The following is a 25,031-nucleotide window of genomic DNA, read 5'->3' on the forward strand; positions in this document are numbered from 1 at the left end:
CGGGTGCTCGAGCTGATGGACCTAGATCGCTGTGTAAATATCGGACTGATGCATAAGAATGTGAAAATATGTACTCATTAGATCGATGGAAGTCGCCCGACCTCACCACTCCCACAATCCATTGGCTGTGTACAGAAACCATCCAATGAAAAAGTGCAGGGAGGAGACCCCCCCGCCATCACCAAAGTGGAGGGCGGAGGGGGGGGTGAGATCGGGGGCACTTCCTTGGGGGGAGAGGCTTGCTGCTAGAGCTGCCCCTCTCCCTGCCCGACACTGATCTATTTCTCGAAACTCGAGAACCAGGCAGAGACTGCCTATTGGCTGCCGGCTTAGCTTGGCCAGAGGCCTGAGCATGCTTCTCCTGAGGAGGCTAGCTCTGCTTCAACCCTTGTGGAGAGAAGTCGGAGACCTGCTGATCTCTATTCGACTGGATCTCCTTTCTTCTGGTATTAAACCCCAATGTTCAAAAGGAGATCCCTCTACCCCGGGCAAAGCTCAAGTGTCTCTCTTAGTCTGCTCAGTGAACTGAGAATGCGAGAGAAACAAGTCCCTCCGACACATGACTGTATGAGCGTAGTGAAGGGAGGACAGCCTCATATGCTCTTCGCTCACCCTAGCAAGGGCTGACCAAAAGAGTGGAGATGTCATCAGCCTCCTGATCCGCACAAGGTGTGAAAGGATTCAGTGACTCAGTGAGAGAGCGCTCTAATGATCATCTCCGAGAAAGAGGCAAGTTCCAAAAGCTGAAGTCCAATTTCCTCCGACGCGACAAAGGTGTGGTATGGGAACACAATACCCAAGTGCCTCTAAACCGCTTCGCCAGCAGAGGAAGAAGTTCCTGCGTCCCCAGTAAAGGCGTACGCGGAAGATCAAAGAACGACAACAAGTTCCAACCCGGCTTCGGCAAGGTGAACTTCTTAAGCAAGAAGGAACAAAAGTTGAAGCCTGTGTAGCCGAAGCCAGCCAAGGCTGAGCGTGTTCCAGAACTGAACCGTGATGAACGAGCACCACTTCCGGGAGGAGATGGTCTAGCCAAAACCTGCAAAAAGTGGTACACCACCAAAGGTGACTCTCGAACCGGAAGTAGGAAACCTCCTTCCTTCGCGGAACGGAAGTCTGACATCGACGACGGAGCAACCAAAGAGGAAGCCGCCAAAGCCGATGCACCCTCCGGGAAATATCTGGAAATAACCTGCGTCGCAGCTTCGAGAGCAGCCAAGAGCTTCGACAGAAATCCAGAACGTGTCTGATCGCTGGCTAAAGACTGAGTATCAGAATAGTCAAGCTACAAACATGAACCGAAGTCACAGTTGCTGGTGGTAGACTGATGAACGGGATGACCGGAAACCGGAAACTCATCCACCCGGAAACCGTCCTGACTCATCCCCTACTGTATGAGGGTAAGAGTGAACGGAGGAAACATCCGGAGCCACCAGAACTGAATAGGCAGTAGCCGCAACACCCAACAGGTGGAGTGAAGACTGCCCCGGCCGAGGCTGAAAGCCTAAATGCCCGTTGGCCAGCCGCTGTTCCTCACTCACCGACATCCGAGAGGAAGCGTCAGGAAGAGGAATAGTGTATCCGGACAGAGCCGGAAATGCAACGGACGAAGCCGCACAATGCGGAAGCGAAGGTTGCGTGGACTGGGGCCGGAAGCCCGAACGCCCGTAGGCCAGTCCTCGGTCAACTCCAGTCAAGACCGCAACGTGTACTTGAAATGGAGGACCTATGCTTCCGGTAAAACCGGAAGCGCAGCGCCGAAAACAGCTGCCACCCTTGCTCTGAAACACAAATGCCCGCGACGGGACAAGGGTGAGACAGAACAGAAGTGGACTGGGGCCGTAAGCCTGAACGCCCGTAGGCCAGTCCTCGATCAACTCCGGCCAAGACCACTACGTGTACTTGTGGTGGAGGACCATATGCTTCTCTCCCAAGCTGCGGAACTCTAGAAATAAAGAGCTAAGCAGTAAAGACACCGGAGCGCCATGCTCCGATGCCTAAAAGAGGGAAAGCAAGAAGAAAAAGAAGTCAAGAACGTGCTTAACTGCCCCCAACCACATGTTCGTTTGGGGCAGAATTAGTAACGGACATAACAGTATTACATGCTTAGTCCGAAACAACAACAAGTACCAACGGTCTGGTAGATCCATGACATAAGCCTTGCCATGTTGTATCACTGTCAGCTAGCTGATCAACAAAATGGCGGCCAAACGATAAGTTACTTGAAAATTTAAAAGTCCAAAACGGACGAAAATTCAGCAACTACAAAGAAATTCCTGTCAAACTAATGACCAAAAAGGAAAGAGCTAAATACCAACTAACAAAGCAGAAGGCAAGTAAGAAGGTAATATTATGTTTACCTCAACATTACATAGGCCTTGCCACATTTTATCGCTGTCAGCCGGGCCATACTGACCAACAAAAAAGGAGGCCAAACAATAGTTACTGAAAATTTTACAAGTCCAAAAACGGACGAAAAGTCAACAACTACAACAACATTCCTGTCAAAATAATGACCAAAAAGGAAAGAGCTCACCAACTAACGAAGCAGAAGGCAAGTAAGACGGGTAAGTGGCCGGTGGGTGTCAAACAAACACCAAACAGCACAGCCACGAGAGAGCCAAACAAGTAGTCGCGTAAGGCGAAAATACAACATTTAGTCAAGCTCAGTCAAACTCACAGAATGAAACTGAACGCATTGCATTTTTTCCGTACACTCGTAGCATCATCTGTCCACCGCTCATGGCAAAGGCAGTGAAATTAACAATCCAGAAAAGTGCGGTAGCGGTTGCGCTGAGGAGGATAGCACGCTTTTCTATATATCTCTATTCTTTTTAACCTTCTGAACGTGTTTTTAATCCAAACATATCATATCTATATGTTTTTGGAATCAGGAACGGACAAGGAATAAGATGAAATTGTTTTTAAATCGATTTCGGAAATTTAATTTTAATCATAATTTTTATATTTTTAATTTTCAGAGCTTGTTTTTAATCCGAATATAACATATGTATATGTTTTTGGAATCAGAACATGATGAAGAATAAAATACAAGTAATTTTGGATCGTTTTACAAAAAAATAATTTTAATTACAATTTTCAGATTTTTAATGACCAAAGTCATTAATTAATTTTTAAGCCTCCATGCTGAAATGCAATACCGAAATCCGGCCTTCGTCGAAGATTGCTTGGCCAAAATTTCAAACAATTTGATTGAAAAATGAAGGTGTGACAGTGCCGCCTCAACTTTTACAAAAAGCCGGATATGACGTCATCAAAGACATTTATCGGAAAAATGAAAAAAATGTCTGGGGATATCATACCCAGGAACTCTCATGTAAAATTTCATAAAGATCGGTCCAGTAGTTTACTCTGAATCGCTCTACACACACACACGCACAGACACACACACATACACCACGACCCTCGTCTCGATTCCCCCTCTATGTTAAAACATTTAGTCAAAACTTGACTAAATGTAAAAATCAACAACCTTCTCCTCAGAGCTGAAAAAGTCGTATGATCTTGACCACGTGTTGAGGAGCGGTAGTGACGTAGTACACACCAAGGGGAGGTAACTCCCCGGGTCTGTAGTCATTACCATGGCTCCATTTACACTTTTTGTGGTGGGGTTGCTTCCCTTTAAAATTGTTTAAGACGGGTAGCCTTTTCAGACCTTAGCATCCCAGACTGCGTCAATGCTTTATGTGATTCGGAGTAAGAATATGTAATTTAACTGTACTTACAGCATTAAACTTTAAACTGTGTTAGCACATGCATGTTCATTGATTTATTTTCATTTAGCCCAAATAAATGAGTGGTAAGGATATGATTTCTATGCCCTAAACTGTTAACTTCACACGGCTAAAAATCTTGGAAAAAAAAGTTATTTCCCTTGTTCCCAGAAGATAAAAGACTGTAAAGTATGACCATTCTCTCGAAATGTTCCTGTGAAGGTCTTCTTTGCAGCAAGGTCAGTAATACAGCACACACGCAATACCTGCTCTTCTTTATTCACACACAATTATGCCGCAAACTAAAAACACAAAAAATACAAAGACACAAAAATAACTTAGACAGAAAGAGAAACTGACCAGTATATGGCATGGATGATGTTTGACGTTTGCGTTTACGAGGTTTCTTCTTGTCCATGGGGTCGTACCATGTCAAAAGCTCATCTCCGGGTATAATGTCCTGCAAAACACAGATTCGTTAATAACTTTATTGGTGAAACATCCACCTGTCTTCTTGTAAAGAATAAAGTAAGACTATCCCTGAAAATGGAGCACGGCTGCCTTTACTTTATTTTATTTGGTGTTTAACGTCGTTTTCAACCACGAAGGTTATATCGCGACGGGGAAAGGGGGGGAGATGGGATAGAGCCACTTGTTAATTGTTTCTTGTTCACAAAAGCACTAATCAAAAAATTGCTCCAGGGGCTTGCAACGTACTACAATATATTACCTTACTGGGAGAATGCAAGTTTCCAGTACAAAGGACTTAACATTTCTTACATACTGCTTGACTAAAATCTTTACAAACATTGACTATATTCTATACAAGAAACACTTAACAAGGGTAAAAGGAGAAACAGAATCCGTTAGTCGCCTCTTACGACATGCTGGGGAGCATCGGGTAAATTCTTCCCCCTAACCCGCGGGGGGTACGGCTGCCTTAAATGTCGCATGTAAAAGTACATGTGTAAAATATGGATATGGGGGAGTTTCAGGCAACATACACTGAAGAAGAAGAAGAAGAAGAAGAAGAAAAAGAAGAAGAAGAAGAAGGTACATTTGGATGCGAACACATGTACAATTGCATTTGATCTAGGGATCAACATTTACATACTGCTGCTGTGTTTGGCAAGTCTTCTGTATCAGTGATTGATGTGACACAAATCCAGTACTAAATACAAATGGCAAAACACATGTAGGGCTGCTGTGTTCATGTCTACTCCTTCAACCCTCTATTTGAGTATCTCTCGCCTACATTTACCACCTGTCCTACTACGTACAACAATATGTTGGTCTTGCAAGAGATTCCAGAACTCCTTGAGAATAATTGAAGCTGCAAGGAAACACCATTTTTTGGTCAAATTATTCTGTGCATGCAATTATCACACACCTTGAGTGCTTTGTAGAAGATTTGGGAGCCCTCCTGAACAGACACAATATTCTGTTCTTCATAGAAACGTGCACAGTTGACATAGCGCATCCAGTTGCCTTTCTCTGCCACCGTGGCGTTGATTACATGCTGGACTTTGCCCGTGTCCTCGTTCATAACCTGTGCAACAAATACATCTCATTTGTTAATGGATGAAATCATTTAGAGGGAAGGGAGAACCGAGAGACAAGAGATAGGTGTGTGTGTGTGTGTGTGTGTGTGTGTGTGTGTCAAATTTCTCACAGTTTCACTCTCACAAATGCATTCAATTTCTAATTCATTCCAGGCATCATTTGGTCAATATTAATTTCAAATGCCATTTCTGATTGTCAGATCAATGTGACATAAGCATTGACTGTGGGGAACCTGAGGCAGACACATTTCTTTCTTATGCAAGTTACAATTTAGATCTGTATCTACTAAAACAGCAATAGCTCAGGTACTTGGCTCTGTATCATATCAGGATCAGTAAAAATCCAGAAATGAACACAAAAACATACAAGATCAAAAAATCAACATGGACATTTTCAATACAGACGAAGAGACAGATGGACGCACGGATAGACGGACAGACACACAGACAGTCACACAAGCAAATCAGCACAGACAACCAAGCACCCTTGCTTACATGCCAGGCATATCTGAAGTCGATCACATCTCGTTTCTTCTCTACATCATCACCAGGAATTATTTCTCCCACAAAAGGTCCAAACTTTGTGTCGCTGCTGATGGGTTCTTTACAAAATATACCTGAAAACAGAAAAAAGCAAATAAATATGCATATATATCAGGGTTTCACTTACTAGTGCGCCCTGCGCCATTGGCGCATTAAATCTAAAAATGTCCCTTCACAATTCCCTTCAGTGCGTCAAAGGGCGCATTGAGATTACATACCACTGCGCCACCAAATGTACACTTTACATTGGATCACACACACACACATAACACGATATAGCGGCTAATTCTCAGATGGCACCATATTGAACCATTTTGCATCTTCAGTCAAAACGTGAACAGGCCTCTTTGGTGCTTCTTGCCTTAGACTATGTCCCATCGGAATTTGGGTGAGGGGGACAAATGTCCCATTGCCTTTTTCTCCCAGGTTAAACCCTGTATCTATATGAAGATACTGCCGCTGGCTTTTCTTCACAGTCAACGTCAAACAGCTTCCAAGCGATAGAAGCAAGCATGCAGACACACGCACGCACACGCACACACACACACACACATGAAAACAACGAAAACGATCCCCGTAAAGAACAGAACAGTACATGCTGCTTTGAATATCACTACCAATTACATGAACTACCAAGCACAGTTTAACTTTACAGGTTTTCAGTTTTTCTCTTAGAAGTGTTCTACAGTACAGGTTTAGTACCTCTAATCATGCCTGTTTAACTATCAGTCTCTTATACAGTGTTGTTCCCACAAAGACCAAGGGCGGATCAATTCACTTTGGAGGGGGGGGTTACAAAATGACTGCGAAGATACAAGTTGACGCTAGGGGGGTCCGGGGGCATGCCCCCCCGGAAACTTTTTTATCCAAAGAAGCAAAATAGAGCTATCTGGTGCATCCTGAGCCAATAAATTACCTCTTTTTTGGGGGGGTGGGGGGGTGGGGGGGGTTACGTAACCCGTGTAACCCCCCCCCCCCCCCAGATCCGCCCATGCAGACAAACAGTGAGTTGGAGCTGGATTCAGAACACACATCGGTCAAAATATCTTGGCCGCAAAAAACCTTATTGTCAAAAGACATCCCACATGTCAAAGCTATTGGACTTTGACTGGCCTGGGGTCAGGATAATGCATAAGATCAAAATAATATGCATAAATGACCGAAGACAGAAGCCTGGGAACAACATTGCTTATGCTACAGGATAAAAAGCACTATCGGCTGCATATTAACGACGTACATTGGTTTACATGTAACCCATTTCTATCAGTGTACGTACCCTGAGCATTGTTTGCCACAAGGGACTCCTTGAGTTCCATGCATGGTGGGGGGATCATGAACGAGGGCACCTCCGCTGCCATCTTGACCAGCTATCAAGATGTCCCTCTCACCTCCGTCAAACAGTCATCCTGGACAAAGCAGACATACAGCTACATTCTTTGATCACTTCCTTCTAGCAGGTGGTATGGCAACTTGGATAGTATTACAATAATCTATATATATATACGACGTGTGTGTGTGCATGTGTGTGTGCGTGTGTGTGTGTGTGTGTGTGTGTGTGTGTGTGTGTGTGTGTGTGTGTGTGTGTGTGTGTGTGTGTGTGTGTGTGTGTGTGTGTGTGTGTGTGTGTGTGTGTGTGTGTGTGTGTGTGTGTGTCCGCGATGCACGGCCAAAGTTCTCGATGGATCTCTTTCAAATTTGGTGGCCATATTCAGCTACACCCCGGACACAACCTGGGGAGTTATGCATGAGTGACATCTAAACGTTTAGGCGGCGTGCAAACAGCGAGTGCCGCCAACCGCGAGATACACAGTATGCACGGGTGGCGACTACACGCTTGTACCACCGAAACTGGCGACTAAATTTAGACGTGCTCCGGAGGTCGTCTAAATGGTTTACACGCCGACTTCAGTGAACAGAATGGCCATTTTCATGGTTTTCCGCCATCAAAGTCAACGAATTTTTTCGCCGTAATCAATATAATTGATCGTTATATAAAAAAAAAAATTTTAATTACAATTTTCAGATTTTTAATGACCAAAATCATTAATTAAGTTTTAAGCCTCCAAGCTGAAATGCAATACCAAAGTCCGGCCTTCGTTGAAAATTGCTTGGCCAAAATTTCAATCAATTTTATTGAAAAATGAGGGTGTGACAGTGCCGCCTCAACTTTTACAAAATGCCGGATATGACGTCATTAAAGTCACTCTTATCCAAAAAAATGAAAAAAACATCTGGGGATCTCATACCCAGGAACTCTCATGAAAAATGTCATAAAGATCGGTCCAGTAGTTTACTCTGAATCACTCTACACACACACAATCAATCAATCAATCAATATGAGGCTTATATCGCGCGTATTCCGTGGGTACAGTTCTAAGCGCAGGGATTCATTTGTTATTTTTTTATTTTTTTATTTTTATTTTATGCAATTTATATCGCGCACATATTCAAGGCACAGGAATTTATTTATGCCGTGTGAGATGGATTTTTTTTTTACACAATACATCACGCATTCACATCGGCCAGCAGATCGCAGCCATTTCGGCGTATATCCTACTTTTCACGGCCTATTATTCCAAGTCACACGGGTATTTTGGTGGACATTTTTATCTATACCTATACAATTTTGCCAGGAAAGACCCTTTTGTCAATCGTGGGATCTTTAACGTGCACACCCCAATGTAGTGTACACGAAGGCACCTCGGTTTTTCGTCTCATCCGAAAGACTAGCACTTGAACCCACCACCTAGGTTCGGAAAGGGGGGAGAAAATTGCTAACGCCCTGACCCAGGGTCGAACTCGCAACCTCTCGCTTCCGAGCGCAAGTGCGTTACCACTCGGCCACCCAGTCCCACACACACACACACTCTCACACACACACACACACACACACACACACACACACATACACACAGACAGACAGACAGACAGACACCACGACCCTTGTCTCGATTCCCCCCCTATGTTAAAACATTCAGTCAAAACTTGGCTAAATGTAAAAAGCACCAAAAATAAGAAAAGAAGAAGACGAGGGTTGTGTCCATAACACATGCATGCAAGTATCTCAATTAACACTAAATATTGCAACCCTAAATTTAATGTCTGTGTCATGCATCATGGAAAGTGAGGTGCGAAAATTCAGTGACAACTATATGTCTAGTCATGACAACAAATGTTTTCATTGCTCTAAAAAACATAAAGCACAACCATGTCCATTTTATAATAAATGTGACACAAAGAACGAAAAGGAGTTTCACTTGTGATTACCTTCCTATGCAATGCAAAGTCCTGTGGATAAGAGAATGAGGGAAATAAAAAAAGTGTGTGTGTGTGTGTGTGTGTGTGTGTGTATGGGTGTGTGTGTGTGTGTGTGTGTGTGTGTGTGAGTTTGTGTGTGTGTATGTGTGTGTGAGACAGAGAGAGACAGAGACAGAGACAGAGAGACAGAGACAGAGAGACAGAGAGACTGTCAGTGTGGATGCGAGTGCGTAAACATTACTTTACGTCGACGTCTGTGTCTAGCTATGCGTGTGTGTCTGTTGATCTGTACAACTACAAACCACAATACAGAATAGGGCTAATGATGAAATGGGAGGAGAAGAGAAATATCCATGCATAGACCTGACTGGCTGACTCAGTGGCTTGCGTGGGAGATGCAGACAGACAAAGAGACATACGTCAGTCACAGTTTCTGGGTCTGATCTAGCAGGTTATCCCATACTGCATCAGAATTTAGTGGAAGTAGCAATGTCTCCGGCCAGGGCACTGGTCGCACGAAAAAGTGACCTGCTGAGGTTTCCTCTGTAACCACCCTGGACTCCTTCGAGACGAGGGTCGCTCCCTTCAAAGAGATTAAGAGCTCTTACCCACTTCGCTTGCTTCTTTTAACTTGAACCTCCCACAACCTTGTTTACGCAGATCACAGCCCCACCCCACCCCCCAAAGTGCATCATAACCTTCGTGACGCAGAAGGTGACTGCCTAACAAGAAGAAGAAGAAGAAAAAAGAAAAAAGAAGAAGAAGAAGAAAAAGAAGAAGAAGAAGACGAAACTACAACAACCGGTTTTGTGTAAAACTCTTTACTGCCCAAATCCCGATTGCAATCAATATGCGACCGTCACAGGCAAATACTTTGTGTCCACCTTTTTGCTCTGATCCCAGTAGGCCCTAATATGTTTCAACCACACAGAAGTCTGACTCCGTCGGCTCCTATCTGTCTGTAATACTAACTTCTGTCCCTGTAGTATTACTATTCAATTTGTCAAATCCAACTCATGTTTGCTTGGCAGTATGACAGTGCTTTTCCAGTGTCGACACAAATCAAAAGTTCAAACAATTAATAAACATAGGCTAACCGTCTTCCACGAGGGTTAATAATACTCAAGCACGCCCAGTGAAGTCCTTCCCGATAAAAAACAAACCAAACCCGGAAGACAGCGTGGCTTCTACACTGTGGTGAACACTCAAAGTCAAAAACAAATCTGTGTACAACACGTACAGAAACATGCACTAGACCATTTAATGTACCTTAGCACGCAGAATGACAAAAAATGTAATGTCGTTTCTCACCATGTACCAATCACAGCCGTGTTCATGGGCCATGTGACCGCGAATTTCCAATTTTATAAGTTTCAACGCCTGTCTAAGCCGAGACATCAACAAACACTGAACATATACAAACAAGAATGTTAAAAGGTAGAGTAACAGAAGACACTGTTTAATCCCCTTCAAGGAAGAAAAAGAAAGGTTACCGTTAGGGCACAACAAATAAACATAAACATCATGGCCAGGCCAATATATACTACAGACTGAGCAGTCCTCGTCCGCAACAAATTTCACCAAGAGATACACACTGACACTGAGACAGACGGACAGAAAAACAAATCTTCACCCAAAACTGTTAATTATATAATATTGCAATCACTGGAAACGATTACTTTACCGACTGGATTTTGCATCTCTCGTTGATTGAATAATTGATGTCACACAAGACCTGTATCAGCGAGTAATTCTAGGTGGTGGTGCGGGAGGGGTGGGGAGGGCACCCGCAGAGGCAAAAGAAATCTTGTCAAGTACTCAAAATCACGACCTAACCATGCAAACCACGGACACAGGACAAAGGTCACCCAGCGAACCGTTTGCTGATATGTTTACCTGGCGTCTTTGAAAACTCACAAAGCTGTAGTGCACGTGCACTGGAATGATACTCAAAATGCGAGTCAGTCCGGAATGAATATGGCCAACACGGTTTACATATATACATTTTCTGAAATAAACAGAGCAGAATAAACAAACTACCACGGCCACTACCGCCATTTACACTATCACTACTCCACTGATCGAAAATGGCGAATTTCAGTCTCAGGCAAAAGTGCAATTTCTTTTTTCACTTGTTATCTCGGGCCCTTGCCCACCCCATCCAGAGTGTGTGTGAGTGTGTGTGTGGACCATTGTCCCCGTTTCCTCAACCCACCACCAGTCCTTCCTGCCCGACCTAAGGTATGCAAAACAAATATCGCCATTCTGCTTTCAGCAAGGGCTCCATACTGAGAGAGCCTTTTCGTAATAGTCAGCCTCTATTTCTGCATTTTCATTTTCCATGTTTTACAGTAGTATTTGTATTCTGCACGTGGCACGTATCTAACACCCACATTGTCACCAAAAGAAATAGCCTTTTCTTTGTGACCTGCGCTGACGCACTTTACGGGATCATAAGCTGAACATAGAGAATACTACATGGCTTGCTGTGTCGTACCAGATTTACACGAGTTGGTTTTTTAAATATTGAACTGCGAGCGAAAGCGAGCTGTTCACTATTTGAAAAAGCAACGAGTGTAAATCTTGTACGACACAGCAAGCCATGTAGTATTCTGTTTATCCTACACTAGATGATTACCCGCTTCGCCGGGTACCGGCTTCGCCGGGAAGAAGTAGAGCCGAATACCAGGCTTCGCCTGGGACCCGGCTTTGCCGGGTGTACGCCGGCTTCGCCGGCGCACGAAGGAAAAGAGATAAACGCGCAAAACACTGGAGACCTTCTAAAAATAGTAACGTGCAGTGACCTTCTAAAAATAGTAACGTAGTAACGGGAATATGGATTGACGCCACACGGAGGAAGGGAGATAATCGCGGCTGAAAACACTGGAGAAGATAAGGAAGAGTTACTGGTAGTGGATCCCGACAACAAACAAACAAAAAATCGGTTCAGCGCGCACAGCGCTGCGCGCTGAGAGCACGTGTTGAAATATCTCATCGATGAGGTTGTGTCCGGGGTGTAGCTGAATACGGTGTCCAAATTTGAAAAAGATCCACCGAGAACTTTGGCCGTGCATCGCGAACAGACAGACAGACAGACACTAGTCGTATATCTATATATATATACGACTTGTGTCTGTCTGTGTGTGTGTCTGTGTGTGAGTTCGCGATGCACGGCCAAAGTTCTCGATGGATCTGCTTCAAATTTGGTGGGCATATTCAGGTAGACCCGGGACAGGACACAACCTGGTCGATATTTCAACACGTGCTCTCAGCGCGCAGCGCTGAACCGATTTTGGTTCCACCTCAGCTATTTTGGTTCCACCTCAGCTACCCGGGCCCCCATACCGACACACCAAAGCCAAAGTTCTCGGTGGATCTTTTTCAAATTTGGACACCGTATTCAGCTACACCCCGGACACAATATCATCGATGAGATATTTCAACACGTGCTCTCAGCGCGCAGCGCTGAACCGATTTTGGTTTTTGTGTTCATTTCACCATTATAAGTAACTCTTCCTTATCTTCTCATCTTCTCCAGGTTTTCAGCGTTTACCTCCCTTCCTTCGTATGAGTGGGGCGTCTTCGGATATTCCCGGCGTTCTGTTACTATTTTTAGAAGGTCACCGCAGTGTCCAGAACGTAAATTGGACCCGTAAATTATCCTCACTGTAAAAGTGCAAAGGTCGAATCAATTTATAGCCACGCGAAAAATACACTGTCATCTATCTCTCTATAGATACGGCTTCTCTGTGTTTGTGTGTGTGTGTGTGTGTGTGTGTGTGTGTGTGTGTCTATGCATGTGAGCAACACCTGGGGATTGTTCAGTTCTGTTTGTGATGTGGTCTGGCGGCTTTTGTGTATTTGTATGTACTGGCCTTCCTTTGAAAAGCCATAAAAGTTCAAAAGGGCTTACAGATAAGCTATAAATTGCTCAATCCTGTTTGAGTGGAGTTCGCCTCCAAAGGTGATTAACACGGCTACATTCGTCGACAAGGATGGGACTCGATATGGTCAGGAATGGCATTATGTCCACTGAATCATTTTCGTGCTGTTCCCATTCCACGAATCTGGGAGGGACCTAAGCTTGGCGGGTCCATTGTTCGGACCCGGCGAAGCCGGCGTACGGCTCTAAGTACTTCTTCCCGGCGAAGCCGGCTACCCGGCGAAGCGGGTATTCATTCTAGTATATATATATATATAGATACTGTACTTACGTGTATTTTACTGAAAATGTTCTGCATTCGAGGCAGCTAAATTGAAGATGCTTGTTTTGGAACCTCGATCTCTTCTAAAGCCTCGTGCAATCTATTACGTCAAAGCAAAGAAACGTCACTCTGAAAGTGTGGCGTGACGTGTTAGTTCTAAAGATTCATCGAGGGTAATTAGCGAGCGCAATTTGTGTTTCTATAATGACGTTTGTCTCGGTGACTTTGGCATCATAAGCAGTGGAAAAATAAGTCCCTGCCAGACTTGTTTGACATGACCTCATTTACATGAATCGATATACACACGTGTGATTTGAACGATTATTATCTCACGGGTGTCTCTCTCACGTATGTAGGATAAATGCTTTTTTTACACACGACGTTCTGGAAGTTTCCAAAACATGAATGTAAGAATCAAACGTACAGAAAAAAATCATAGAAAAGTGGGTCACCACCCATTCCTTTTCTACAGATAAAACTGAAAGGTTAAACGTGCAAACTCTCCAAACACTTTGCGCCAGAACAGCTTACAAGTGCATCAACATTAACACGATTTGTGGCATGATACTGATATTCATGTGACACTTACTGGTTCAGTATCGCACAAGATGGTCACTGGGTCTATATTGCATGCCCGCAAAGTAGACATTCAGCAGAATGATGAAACTTGCTAGCTACCACTGAAGCGAAAGTCTGAATAATAACATCCAAATTTGAAGCTGAAACCAGTTACTTCTAAGTGACGAAACATCGATGTTATAGACGCGAAACATAATAGTGGCATAAAAAATTGCCTGAGAATATATCACAATTTAGTTTCAAGGATATGCGACGTGTCCTCAAATACATTCACTTACGTCAAACACAAAGTGGTATATTACTGGGCAGTGGTCAATCAACAAGCAACGTATAGTAATCTATCAGAGCCGTCTTAACTATTATAGTCCCTGCCTCAGTGGTATATATCCGTGAGCAATTCTGAGTACATAATAATACGAGGAAGCTACATCATAACCCTGCAAAGTGGTCAAATAAAGAAACGAGCATGTATGCTTCAATTATCGTTCCTTCTCATCGATGGACACAGCCAGTTTGTGAATGTTACAATCTTTCCCCAACTGCCACGTGCAAACTCGTACCGTCTTGCGGTCAAATGGACACGGCTAGAAATCGACAAGGGATTTTGTGGATCGGGGCCCTGTACGGTTTGCTAGCCACTCGGTGGATAATCACTCAACCGTCCTGCCGGGCCAGTCACACGCTGTAAACTCATTTTATTCACCTTGCACGCTGCTTGAAAACGAGGTCAACGTGGTATATATTTAATAATGCTATATTGGACAGTTTTGTGTACAGACGCGCACGATTTGAGACTAACACATCTAACCAACACGCTTTATATGATGGGTAGGCAGGCCCTACTTGTAGGTAGCGCTTCCCTTTCTGTCTAGCTAATTTCTCAGTCGTCAAAAGCAAATACGGTAAATCAATAAAATAACCGTAACGCTTACTTCACTGAAGCTAGTAAGAAAACACATACATAGGTTGACCATCAAAGCCATATAAAATTATAAGGAAGTCAATGTTTGTGACATTCAGCGAAGGTACACTCTGCCTTAATTCATTTAAAGTTCAGACTAAAAATGTTTGTTTATTTTCTATGAATCAAAGGGTCATTAATTTGCAGTTCAAGGAAAGTCTGAAAAGCTGTTTCAGTGCTGGGGCATGCACCGATTAATTGACAACACTCTTTCATGCAAACTGAAGGTTGAGCAGTGTTAATTCAAATGTTTTGTACAAGAGTTCCAAAAGTACCGATATACAGAACACCACGTGTCTTATTATCTCGGGCTAAATCAACACACAACGAAGACACCTAATGCAGTGACCTTGTCACTTACAGAGCACAGCGTGAAACGGCTTCTATTGTTAATATTGCAACATGAAAAACCTGTATAATCTTTACCAATAAGTCAACGATTCAGCGACATAAGAGATAAAGACGGAGAGCAGCAAAACCACACCATTTTTTTCTTTTAATGCATACTTTTCATGCTTAAAGGCACAGTAAGCCTCCCGTAAACCATCACAGAGCTCCCCGAGCGTCTAAATACAGTACAAGCATACTTCCATTTGAACGCTCACCGAACGGGAACATCCTGGCTGCTTTCTGTCGAGCGTGAGACATTTTCCAAGAATTTATTTTCGTAGACTTGTTCCGTTAACAACAACGGCGCCTCGTTTTTGCGCTAGACCTAACTTTTAAAATCTAAATAATAAATTGACAGCTTGTTACACAAACATTCTTTAATCATAAAAGAATTCGTTTTTCATCAAGACAAGATCAGAACAATTCGAAGTTGTGAAAGTTTAAAAAAAGAAAAGCCCGGAAGCAGGGTCACGCAAGGGTCGTAGCAGACGACGGCCGGTTTATCAGTGCAAATCGCCGTTCCTCTCAACAGTCACAAGCCATCGCTAGAGTTCTTGTTAACCACAGCCGTTGTTTCGTGCATAAAAAAACGAGCTATTGTAGATAAGCTCACGTCGAGTCGCATTCAAATGACTAACTATGACGACTGCATTGTGAAAAGGGAAAACTGGATCACACGGGTTCACGATGGCTCAGGGGTAAGATAAACCACGCAAAAATAAATTCTTTGAAAATTGTTCGCTCTTTACGGAGGGCACCTAGGATGTTCTCAATTGGTGAGTGTTTAAACTGTGAAAGGGTGTTTGTACTGTGTGTAAAAGCCTGACCGTATCTGTGATGGTTTACGGGAGGCTTACTCTGCCTTTAAAGGCCGAGGTCCAACAGGCCAGAATACCCATGGGTATTTTCAGTGACCGACAGGTCTCAAGTTACCTAGTCTGGTGGATGCAGTGGCCAAGGCATTCCGCTTGATTAAACAAGCCAACAGCAGACTGCATACCTCGCCTTGGTGTGTGTGTCTTTCTTGTGAACTCTGTAAAGTCCCGTTATATGTGTGTGTGTGTGTGTGTGTGTGTGTGGTATTCACCTTTTTTTCTGACGGTTATTTGGAAGCATTATTAGTTGCAATAATTTATTCACACTAGCAATAAATCCTCTGAATGCAGATTACACACATACACACACACGCACACGCCGTCGCATGCGCGCGCGCATTTGTACACTTGTGCAATACAACTGAGCACATGGTGAAAGTTATGCAGTGCCATGCACTAACGCAACCGGTCAACCTGACTTCGTGTTGTAGACTGGAGAGTAGAAATACCCTCTCCCTTGGTGCAGAACCTGAGTGGAAACTCGCACATGCATGTTTGAATGTTTTACCCAAGACATTGGCGCCACTATAGCTCTGTGTCTTGGTTTTACAGTTCCCAAGGTATCAAGGTCGGTACCGTTTTCAAGACGAGTAGGTCAGTCTAGCCGGCTTTTGGAACAGTGGAACCCTTGTTACACAAACCGACTGCATTCTCTAAAGAAAATATATTGACCATTGTCTTTGCCATAATAAGCCAAATGTAAAGCCTGTGAATCTAACAAGTTGAAACTGACTTGTTAGACACCCTTATTTTGAACAAAAGATATAATTTGCGGTTGTTAATTACGCATGTGACCGTTGGCTTCAGGTTGACCAGTTAATCCAGATACATAACGGCACTGTGAGCGTGCATTTCGCTCCCCGAGCCCACATGTTTGGTTTTGTCTGAGACTAACTAGGTTACAAAAAATTTGCGGGAAGAGGAGAATTTGTTTGTTTATTTGTTGCTTAACGTCCAGCCGACTACGCAGAGCCATATCAGGACGAGGAAGGGGGGGGGGGGTGAAGGGGGCCACTTGTCAAGCGATTCCTGTTTACAAATGCACTAACCCATTACTTGTGTCCCAGCAGGCTTTAGTAAAACTAAATTAATACCTACTGGAAGATTACCAGTTTCCAGTATGTTAAAATAGGCTTAACCTATCTACTGCTGGACTTACATCAGAACACTAACAGATTAAACTATACATGAATCGCGAGACAAGCGGCAAGAGAAGAGATTTTTGGAAAAAATACAGGTGAATGAGCAAGAAGGCAGAAAAAAGAAAAGAATTCATGAAGAAAAAGAGAGCATGACAGGAAAGAGGAACCAAAAATCTACCTAACAGCAAACTAGAAAGCTCCTGCGGTTCCAAAAACAGGAGGGGCCTTTAATTTCATAACCGCAGTGCCCCACTGCGGGAGGGAAGAGGAGAAATTTGGTGGGAAAACTTGCATTTAGTCAGTCAAGGCATGGTCTCGCGTCGTGTCCGGAGGAGAACAGCTTTGTGACTAATAAATGTTTAATTAGATAGCAGAGCATCACTATTGCTGGATGTTGATGAATATGATATCTGTGACAGACAGGGATTACGACATTTGCTGCAGAGTCGCCTGAAGAATGGTGTTTTAGTGTGTGAAAAAGTGAAGAAAGTGTCTTTCATGAGTCATGAGTGCCTGGTTCCAACGTGCATGACTGTGATACGCGGTGTTCTACCGGAAACATCAAGCAACGCGTATACAATTATTTTCTCTGGAAAAGTTTGCCATAAATTCAAGACATTGGTACCTAACTCACGACCGTATTCATCCACCAAATAACTTCAGCTTCCCTTTTCAGCCCAAGAAGAAAACTTTTTTTCGGTTGAATATGTTTCACTTTAAAAAAAAAAAAAGTAATAAATACCAAACTAACATTCGTAAAGTGCAGACTATCTTTGAAACGATTTATTAATTACAGAACGATTATTGAAAGTGTTTCACTCTCAGGCAGATTAGCCAGTGGTGTCATGTAGCATCCATGGCGGCTGCAATAGCGCGGAGTGACCGGAACTTTGGGGTCAGGCAACATCTGGTAAACGTTATGTGGCGGGTGTGTGTTGCCGAAAAGGAATGAGCGGTGCGTGGACATTATCTTTCTCGTGTCTTTAGCTCCGCCCAGTCCACCACGACTGACAGCCGTTTGATTTTGAATTCAAATTTGGCGAGTGAATTTTTTTCTGAAAGTACGTTATCCAGGGGTTATTATAAACACTTTTTGGGGTGCATGTGTGGTGTACACCTTCAAATGTTTGCTTGACAAAAATGGTGCTAATGAGTTTGCTATAGACAGAGTATTTTTGAAAATAATATTTCAAGTGAGAGCCTCGTTTCCTGAAAAGGGCTGTGGACATTAGACTGAAGTGCCACGCGCCGCTCTGCTTTTATACCCGACCCTCGGTAATGAAGCAGTAATGCTACTTTTACCAAAACTAATACTGAAAATACACACACATACACACGCACACACAAAGGATACAGCCGTAGTGTCTGGTCTAGTCATTGATCAGATTAAAACCGCAACTCTAATAATCCATTCAGAATAAAGCTGCATACATTCGATTACAGAACACAAAACTGTGTACGTATGCAAGTCAAAACGTGTCCAGGTTTCAGCCGCTCTTACTTCTTACACACGTTCAGATTAGCACGGGCTCTCGAAGTGTGTGTGTGTGTGTGTGTGTGTGCGTGCGTCAGACTTAGAGTGTGTGTGTGTGTGGGGGGGATGACGTGAGGGAAGGAGGATTGGGGTTGGGGCCAGTTCTGCAGGCGCATTCGTGCACACATCGGTCACACATTCAACATACATTTCATAATTATGTCATGCACCACCAAAGAAAAGGGCTCTTACGTCAATACCAATGGGGAGGGGGGCTGGAGCGGAAAGGGGGGGGGGGGATGGACAAAAAGTCAATTAATGAAGACAAACCTGGAAGGACACAGTAATAGTGGCGGAGCTATAGGGGGGGGGGGGGGGGGGGGGTAGCAGCGTCTACAACATAAACAGTACTGTTCAAGACCAGACAGTATTCTTTCGGGGTTCCAATACTACTGTTGCCGATGATGAAAGAAAAATCGATATTATCCGTGGTTCAGCCGGCACAACTGCCAGGCATGCACCAGACTGGCCTGTCTAATGACGCTCGGCAAGCACACACATACGTGCAAACTGTAAGTCGCAGTCACCCATATCATGACGGCTGTCACTGTCATTCTCACGCTGTACAATTTTACATAATGAATACATTGCATCATTGCTGTTTGCATCACCTTGTTTTGTAAACTACCGGGAAGGGATTCACTCAACAACAAGAATCTCCTGGTAATCCCCCCCACTTCCACCTCAGGACAATGTGAAAGTATTCATTTGAAAACTAAGCCTTATGACAATCCCCAAGCACATATAGCATATTAGATGGACTGTCAATATTACCGAATATTGCTAATTCTTTGGACATTTTGTATTTACTGTAAAGAAAAAAGGCTGAAAAAAAGTATCTCCACAAAGAGAATACCAGTATATGAATAGTCTGTCGTGAAATCTACAATAATGGATTATTCTCCAGGGCTGGGTATAACACAAACTTCATTCATATTGATGCACATAATTTATCAATGCAAGCTGAGACATTTTCAAATAAAAATAACTTTTGTTTGTTTGTTTAATTGTTGCTTAACGTCCAGCCGACTACGCAGAGCCATATCAGGACGAGGAAGGGGGGGATGAAGGGGGCCACTTGTCAAGCGATTCCTGTTTACAAATGCACTAACCCATTACTTGTGTCCCAGCAGGCTTTAGTAAAACTAAATTAATACCTACTGGAAGATTACCAGTTTCCAGTATGTTAAAATAGGCTTAACCTATCTACTGCTGGACTTACATCAGAACACTAACAGATTAAACTATACATGAATCGTGAGACAAGCGGCAAGAGAAGAGATTTTTGGAAAAAATACAGGTGAATGAGCAAGAAGGCAGAAAAAAGAAAAGAATTCATGAAGAAAAAGAGAGCATGACAGAAAAGAGGAACCAAAAATCTACCTAACAGCAAACTAGAAAGCTCCTGCGGTTCCAAAAACAGGAGGGGCCTTTAATTTCATAACCGCAGTGCCCCACAGCGGGAATAAAAATAACTGAAAAGCATTCAAATGGCCACAACACTACAGGTTATGGGGTATTTCTTTGTCTGTTTTCAAACATTTTCTGTCTAGGATGTCCTAGCAGGAAATGTGCCAATGGCAGGAAATATTGTTCAGATAAGGAACTCCTGATTTCCTCACCAGGAACTTACAACACATACTTGCAAATAGAATAAAATGTATTCTCTTGATACCTTTAAGTAGTGCTCCGTGCTGTTGATACAAAACAAGGGTATATGCTTTGGTACAGTTTTGTTTGCCAGTGCTGTTTTAATGTTAATATGCTTTTTCAGATGTTGCATTGTATGAAAATGTGGGTAATTTTCCCAATAAATTCTTGAAATGCATTCCTGTGATTTTTTTATGTAAGATCTACAGTGTTCGGTATCCTCGAAATACATAGTTATCATACCTCCTGGGAATCAATCAATCAATCAATATGAGGCTTATATCGCGCGTATTCTGTGGGTACATTTCTAAGCGCAGGAATTTTATTTTTTTATTTTTTTATTTTTATTTTATGCAATTTATATCGCGCACATATTCAAGGCGCAGGGATTTATTTATGCGGTGTGAGATGGAATTTTTTTACACAATACATCACGCATTCACATCGGCCAGCAGATCGCAGCCATTTTGGCGCATATCCTACTTTTCACGGCCTATTATTCCAAGTCACACGGTTATTTTGGTGGACATTTTTATCTATGCCTATACAATTTTGCCAGGAAAGACCCTTTTGTCAATCGTGGGATCTTTAACGTGCACACCCCAATGTAGTCATACATATTCATTCCTCCTGCCACAAATTCAAAGGGTAACAACTGTACCTGTCCTGAGAGTGAACATTACACCAGCATATAATATATATACGGCTGCTTCATTTCTATTGAAACAAGAAGTTTTTTCGTTTTTTTCAATTTATCATGTGTCTATTATAGTATAAATAAATTTCGGTTTGATTTTCCAAAACAATTCATTGCCAATTCTGATAATTGTTCAGGAAACATGTGTGTTAATTCAAATGTAAAAGTATCTCAGCTTATTCCATACCTCCAAAGCACGGAAAGATACTTCAAATCATTTACCAAGAGTGCAACTACAATTACAAAGGACATGCACTCTGACTTTTGAATTGAATACATGCACTGAAGCAGTGATTCTGTGCATCTAAATTCACCACACATCTGGAAATCAAATAAACTGCTATTACTGTACTATTAGTATTACCGTGTGATCATACAGCCTGTGCGAATTTGAGACTATATGCTTCCTGGATTAGTCACTGCATGCAGAACTTTCTAAATCAGCACATTACTTGATAAGTTTCACAGCTGCAGAGTGAAATTGCATGTCGATTTTGTTCTGTTATGGATTTTTGTTTGTTTGTTTGTAGTTGCTGTGAAGAAAAAGTGACACCCCCCCCCACACACACACACACACATCCTGAAGCCTTAATATAAAAACCTATGGCTGTTAACTATATCTTTTCAGACACAGTGCCATGATTCACTCAAATATGCCCTATACGCAGTCACATTTCAAAATGAGCTTTCCTTTAGCAAACTTCAGTTTCACCATTTATATTTACCTGTTTTGCATCACCAGAGGCACATACATAATTCACAACAACGTTGGCCTCAATAGCAAATGCACGTGTGACTCACATTTCTCATACATCCTATTATTCAAAAGCAAATTAATTGATGCACTGGGTCCAAAAATGTTCAAGTAAATGAGAATTTCCTAATTATTGTCCCACTGTAACCTTGAAATTTGACCAGGATCACTGATCAGTCAGACTTGGGCCATGTCTAAAGCAGTAAAGGCCATCAAACCCTGGAAGTATATGAAATTTACTCCCAAAACGTTCCAGAAATTAACCATTCTTTCATCATTTGACCCTAACTTGACCCCATATTGATCTTAAAATTTGGGGAGGGTTTACCAGACTTGAAGCCATCTGGAAACCACGAAAACATGAAATTTAAAGTGTCTGAAATGTTAAAGCTCTATTTGTTTCGGATTTCAAAGCTCTAGCTTAAAAAATGTCACAGTAAATGGCAATTTCCAGCGCATTTACCTAAACATGACCCTGCAGTGACCTTGAAATTCTGTTAGGGTCAAACATGACTCTTGTTTAGAGGTCATCACCGCTGGAAGTGTTTTAAGATTGAAAGCTGAAAAATGTCTGAATGAAATGATAATTTCTCACACACCCCCCCCCCCCCCCCCCCCCTCAACACCACTGTGACCTTAACATTAGACAAGGATCACCCAGACTTGGGTTGTGTCTGGAGGTCACCGAGCCTGACACAACTGACAAGTGTGTAATTGTAAAGTTTGCAAGATTTGGGTTCAATAACAAAATTAACATTGTGAACAAAATGGTGTATCCAAGCTCTTGTTGCAAAAATATCTGAAAGAAATGAGCATCCCCCCCCCCCCCCCCCCCCCCCCCCCAATTAGGTTGCGGCTTTTTCATGAAAGTTCACACCTTTTATTCTTATTTTATCAAATTAATTGAAATTTTGCCCAAGCAATCATAGTCTAAGCCCAGACTATCAGATTGCATTTCAGCTTGAAAGCTTACAAATTAATTAATGAGTTTGCTCATCAAAAATCTTAAAATTCTAATTAAAAATAAAAATTTTAGTAATCCATTTAAAAGTGATTTTTATGTATTCTTTTGTCATTTCCTCATTTTAAAAACATATAGATATGTTATGTTTGGATTAAAAACACGCTCAGAAAGTTGAAAAGAATAGAGAAAAGAGTGCTTTCCTTGTCATTTTCTGGACGTTTTTTGTGTGCACATGTTCAGCGCTTTCTTGGCGCACAGCCACAGCGGACAAAGCTATCATGTTTTGGTGAAGGAGAAAAATGAGCAGTCTGTTAATTTCAATATGTGAGTTCGACAGACTGACTAAATGTAGTAATTTCGCTTCATGCTACTGGTTTCTACCTTAAACTCAACCCCACTATGTTCTTGTATTTCGACAAAGATCAACCAGATTAATTTGGGGTATATCTGGAGGTCACTGAGCCTCACAACTGACATGGGTGAAAAGTTTCAAAGCTCTGGCTTCAATAAGATTTTTTTTTAAATGTTGTTCCTTTTTTTTCTTACCAGAACTTGAAATTTAACGAAAGTTGAAAGCATGTCTGGAGGTCATCAAACATCATAAATATGCAAAGTTTCAAAGCTCTAGCTTCAAGAACATCCACCGGCCCCTGCTAAGGACTGGATTGCAAAGGCGCCGCAACATCAGCTGAAGATTTTGATTTTCATGCTTGAATGTCACTAGGAATTATTTCCCCTGCAAAAGTTACTTTAAGGTTGTTCTTCACATAATGTTTTCCCAATTGTGGAAAAAAATTGGCAGATCTTTCAAAATGATGGCAAACTTGTCTGCAATCTGAAATAAGTCTGGACATTTCACCGATTCTGAAAGCCAAACAAGATCCCTGACAAATATAACCATAACCATGTATATCTTACTAATTCAGTAATTGATGATTTTATTATAAACACCATAGATGCTTCAACCTGTGCATAAAATAACCTTGAAAAGTTAGTCAATTCAAACAAGACCCAACATTGCATTTAACATAATCAATAATAATTTCTTTTTAAAGGTCCTTGTCTACATTTTTATACCGAAATCGCCATTTGACCATTAAAATGCAGAATCTATTATCTACAATTATCAACAATACACCCCCTTTCGATCAGGAAAGACGAAGCCAGTGTAGCCGTTTGAAAATTCATTGTAGTATTCCAGCGTAGCACTCATAGTATGATAGTAGGATATCCTTATTTGGAAAATGCCAAGCGCAAAACTCCTCTCAAATCCCGTGCATTTCCTGCGTTTAAAAACAAGAAGGGCAAAGCCCATACGACTCACATGCTTGACCTTTACATGACCTTGACCTTCAGCTAAACCTAGCAATGACATCATACACTAAGAACTGCTTTACACATTTTTCCTACCAAAATACATGTGACCCAAGGTCAAGGTCATCCAAGGTCATGCAACACAAAGCTGTTAATTCAAGACATAGGAAGTACAATGGTGCTTATTGGCTCTTTCTACCATGAGATATGGTCACTTTTAGTGGTTCACTACCTTATTTTGGTCACATTTCATAAGGGTCAAAGTGACCTTGACCTTGATCATATGTGACCAAATGTGTCTCATGATGAAAGCATAACATGTGCCCCACATAATTTTAAAGTTTGAAACAGTTATCTTCCATAGTTCAGGGTCAAGGTCACTTCAAAATATGTATACAATCCAACTTTGAAGAGCTCCTGTGACCTTGACCTTGAAGCAAGGTAAACCAAACTGGTATCAAAAGATGGGGCTTACTTTGCCCTATATATCATATATAGGTGAGGTATTAAATCTCAAAAACTTCAGAGAAAATGGGAAAAATGTGAAAAATAGCTGTTTTTTAGACAACATTTATGGCCCCTGCGACCTTGACCTTGAAGCAAGGTCAAGATGCTATGTATGTTTATTGGGGCCTTGTCATCATACACCATCTTGCCAAATTTGGTACTGATAGACTGAATAGTGTCCAAGAAATATCCAACGTTAAAGTTTTCCAGACGGACGCCGGGACGGACGACTCGGGTGAGTACATAGACTCACTTTTGCTTCGCATGTGAGTCAAAAAGCGTGGACAGCGCTCCAGTGTCAAACTGTTGCTGCACTTGTTTGGGCGTGGCTATAAGCATAGTGACATGAATTTGATTGGTCA

General features: G+C 42.3%; 1 protein-coding gene across 1 annotated transcript in view; it reads right to left on the minus strand.

The window, feature by feature from the left end:
- Nucleotides 1-25,031, minus strand: part of LOC138978594 (uncharacterized) — a 54,737-nt gene that overhangs the window by 27,799 nt on the left and 1,907 nt on the right. Inside the window, exons 2-5 of the mRNA XM_070351353.1 lie at nt 7,116-7,245; nt 5,792-5,913; nt 5,125-5,283; nt 4,095-4,194 (exon numbers count right to left, since the gene is read on the minus strand). Coding sequence (XP_070207454.1) covers nt 4,095-4,194; nt 5,125-5,283; nt 5,792-5,913; nt 7,116-7,197 — 463 coding nt within the window. The 5' untranslated portion in view covers nt 7,198-7,245. The remainder of the gene's footprint in view (nt 1-4,094; nt 4,195-5,124; nt 5,284-5,791; nt 5,914-7,115; nt 7,246-25,031) is intronic.

The sequence above is a fragment of the Littorina saxatilis genome, linkage group LG10 (genome assembly GCF_037325665.1).
Source record: "Littorina saxatilis isolate snail1 linkage group LG10, US_GU_Lsax_2.0, whole genome shotgun sequence".
Classification (NCBI taxonomy): Eukaryota; Metazoa; Mollusca; class Gastropoda; order Littorinimorpha; family Littorinidae; genus Littorina; species Littorina saxatilis.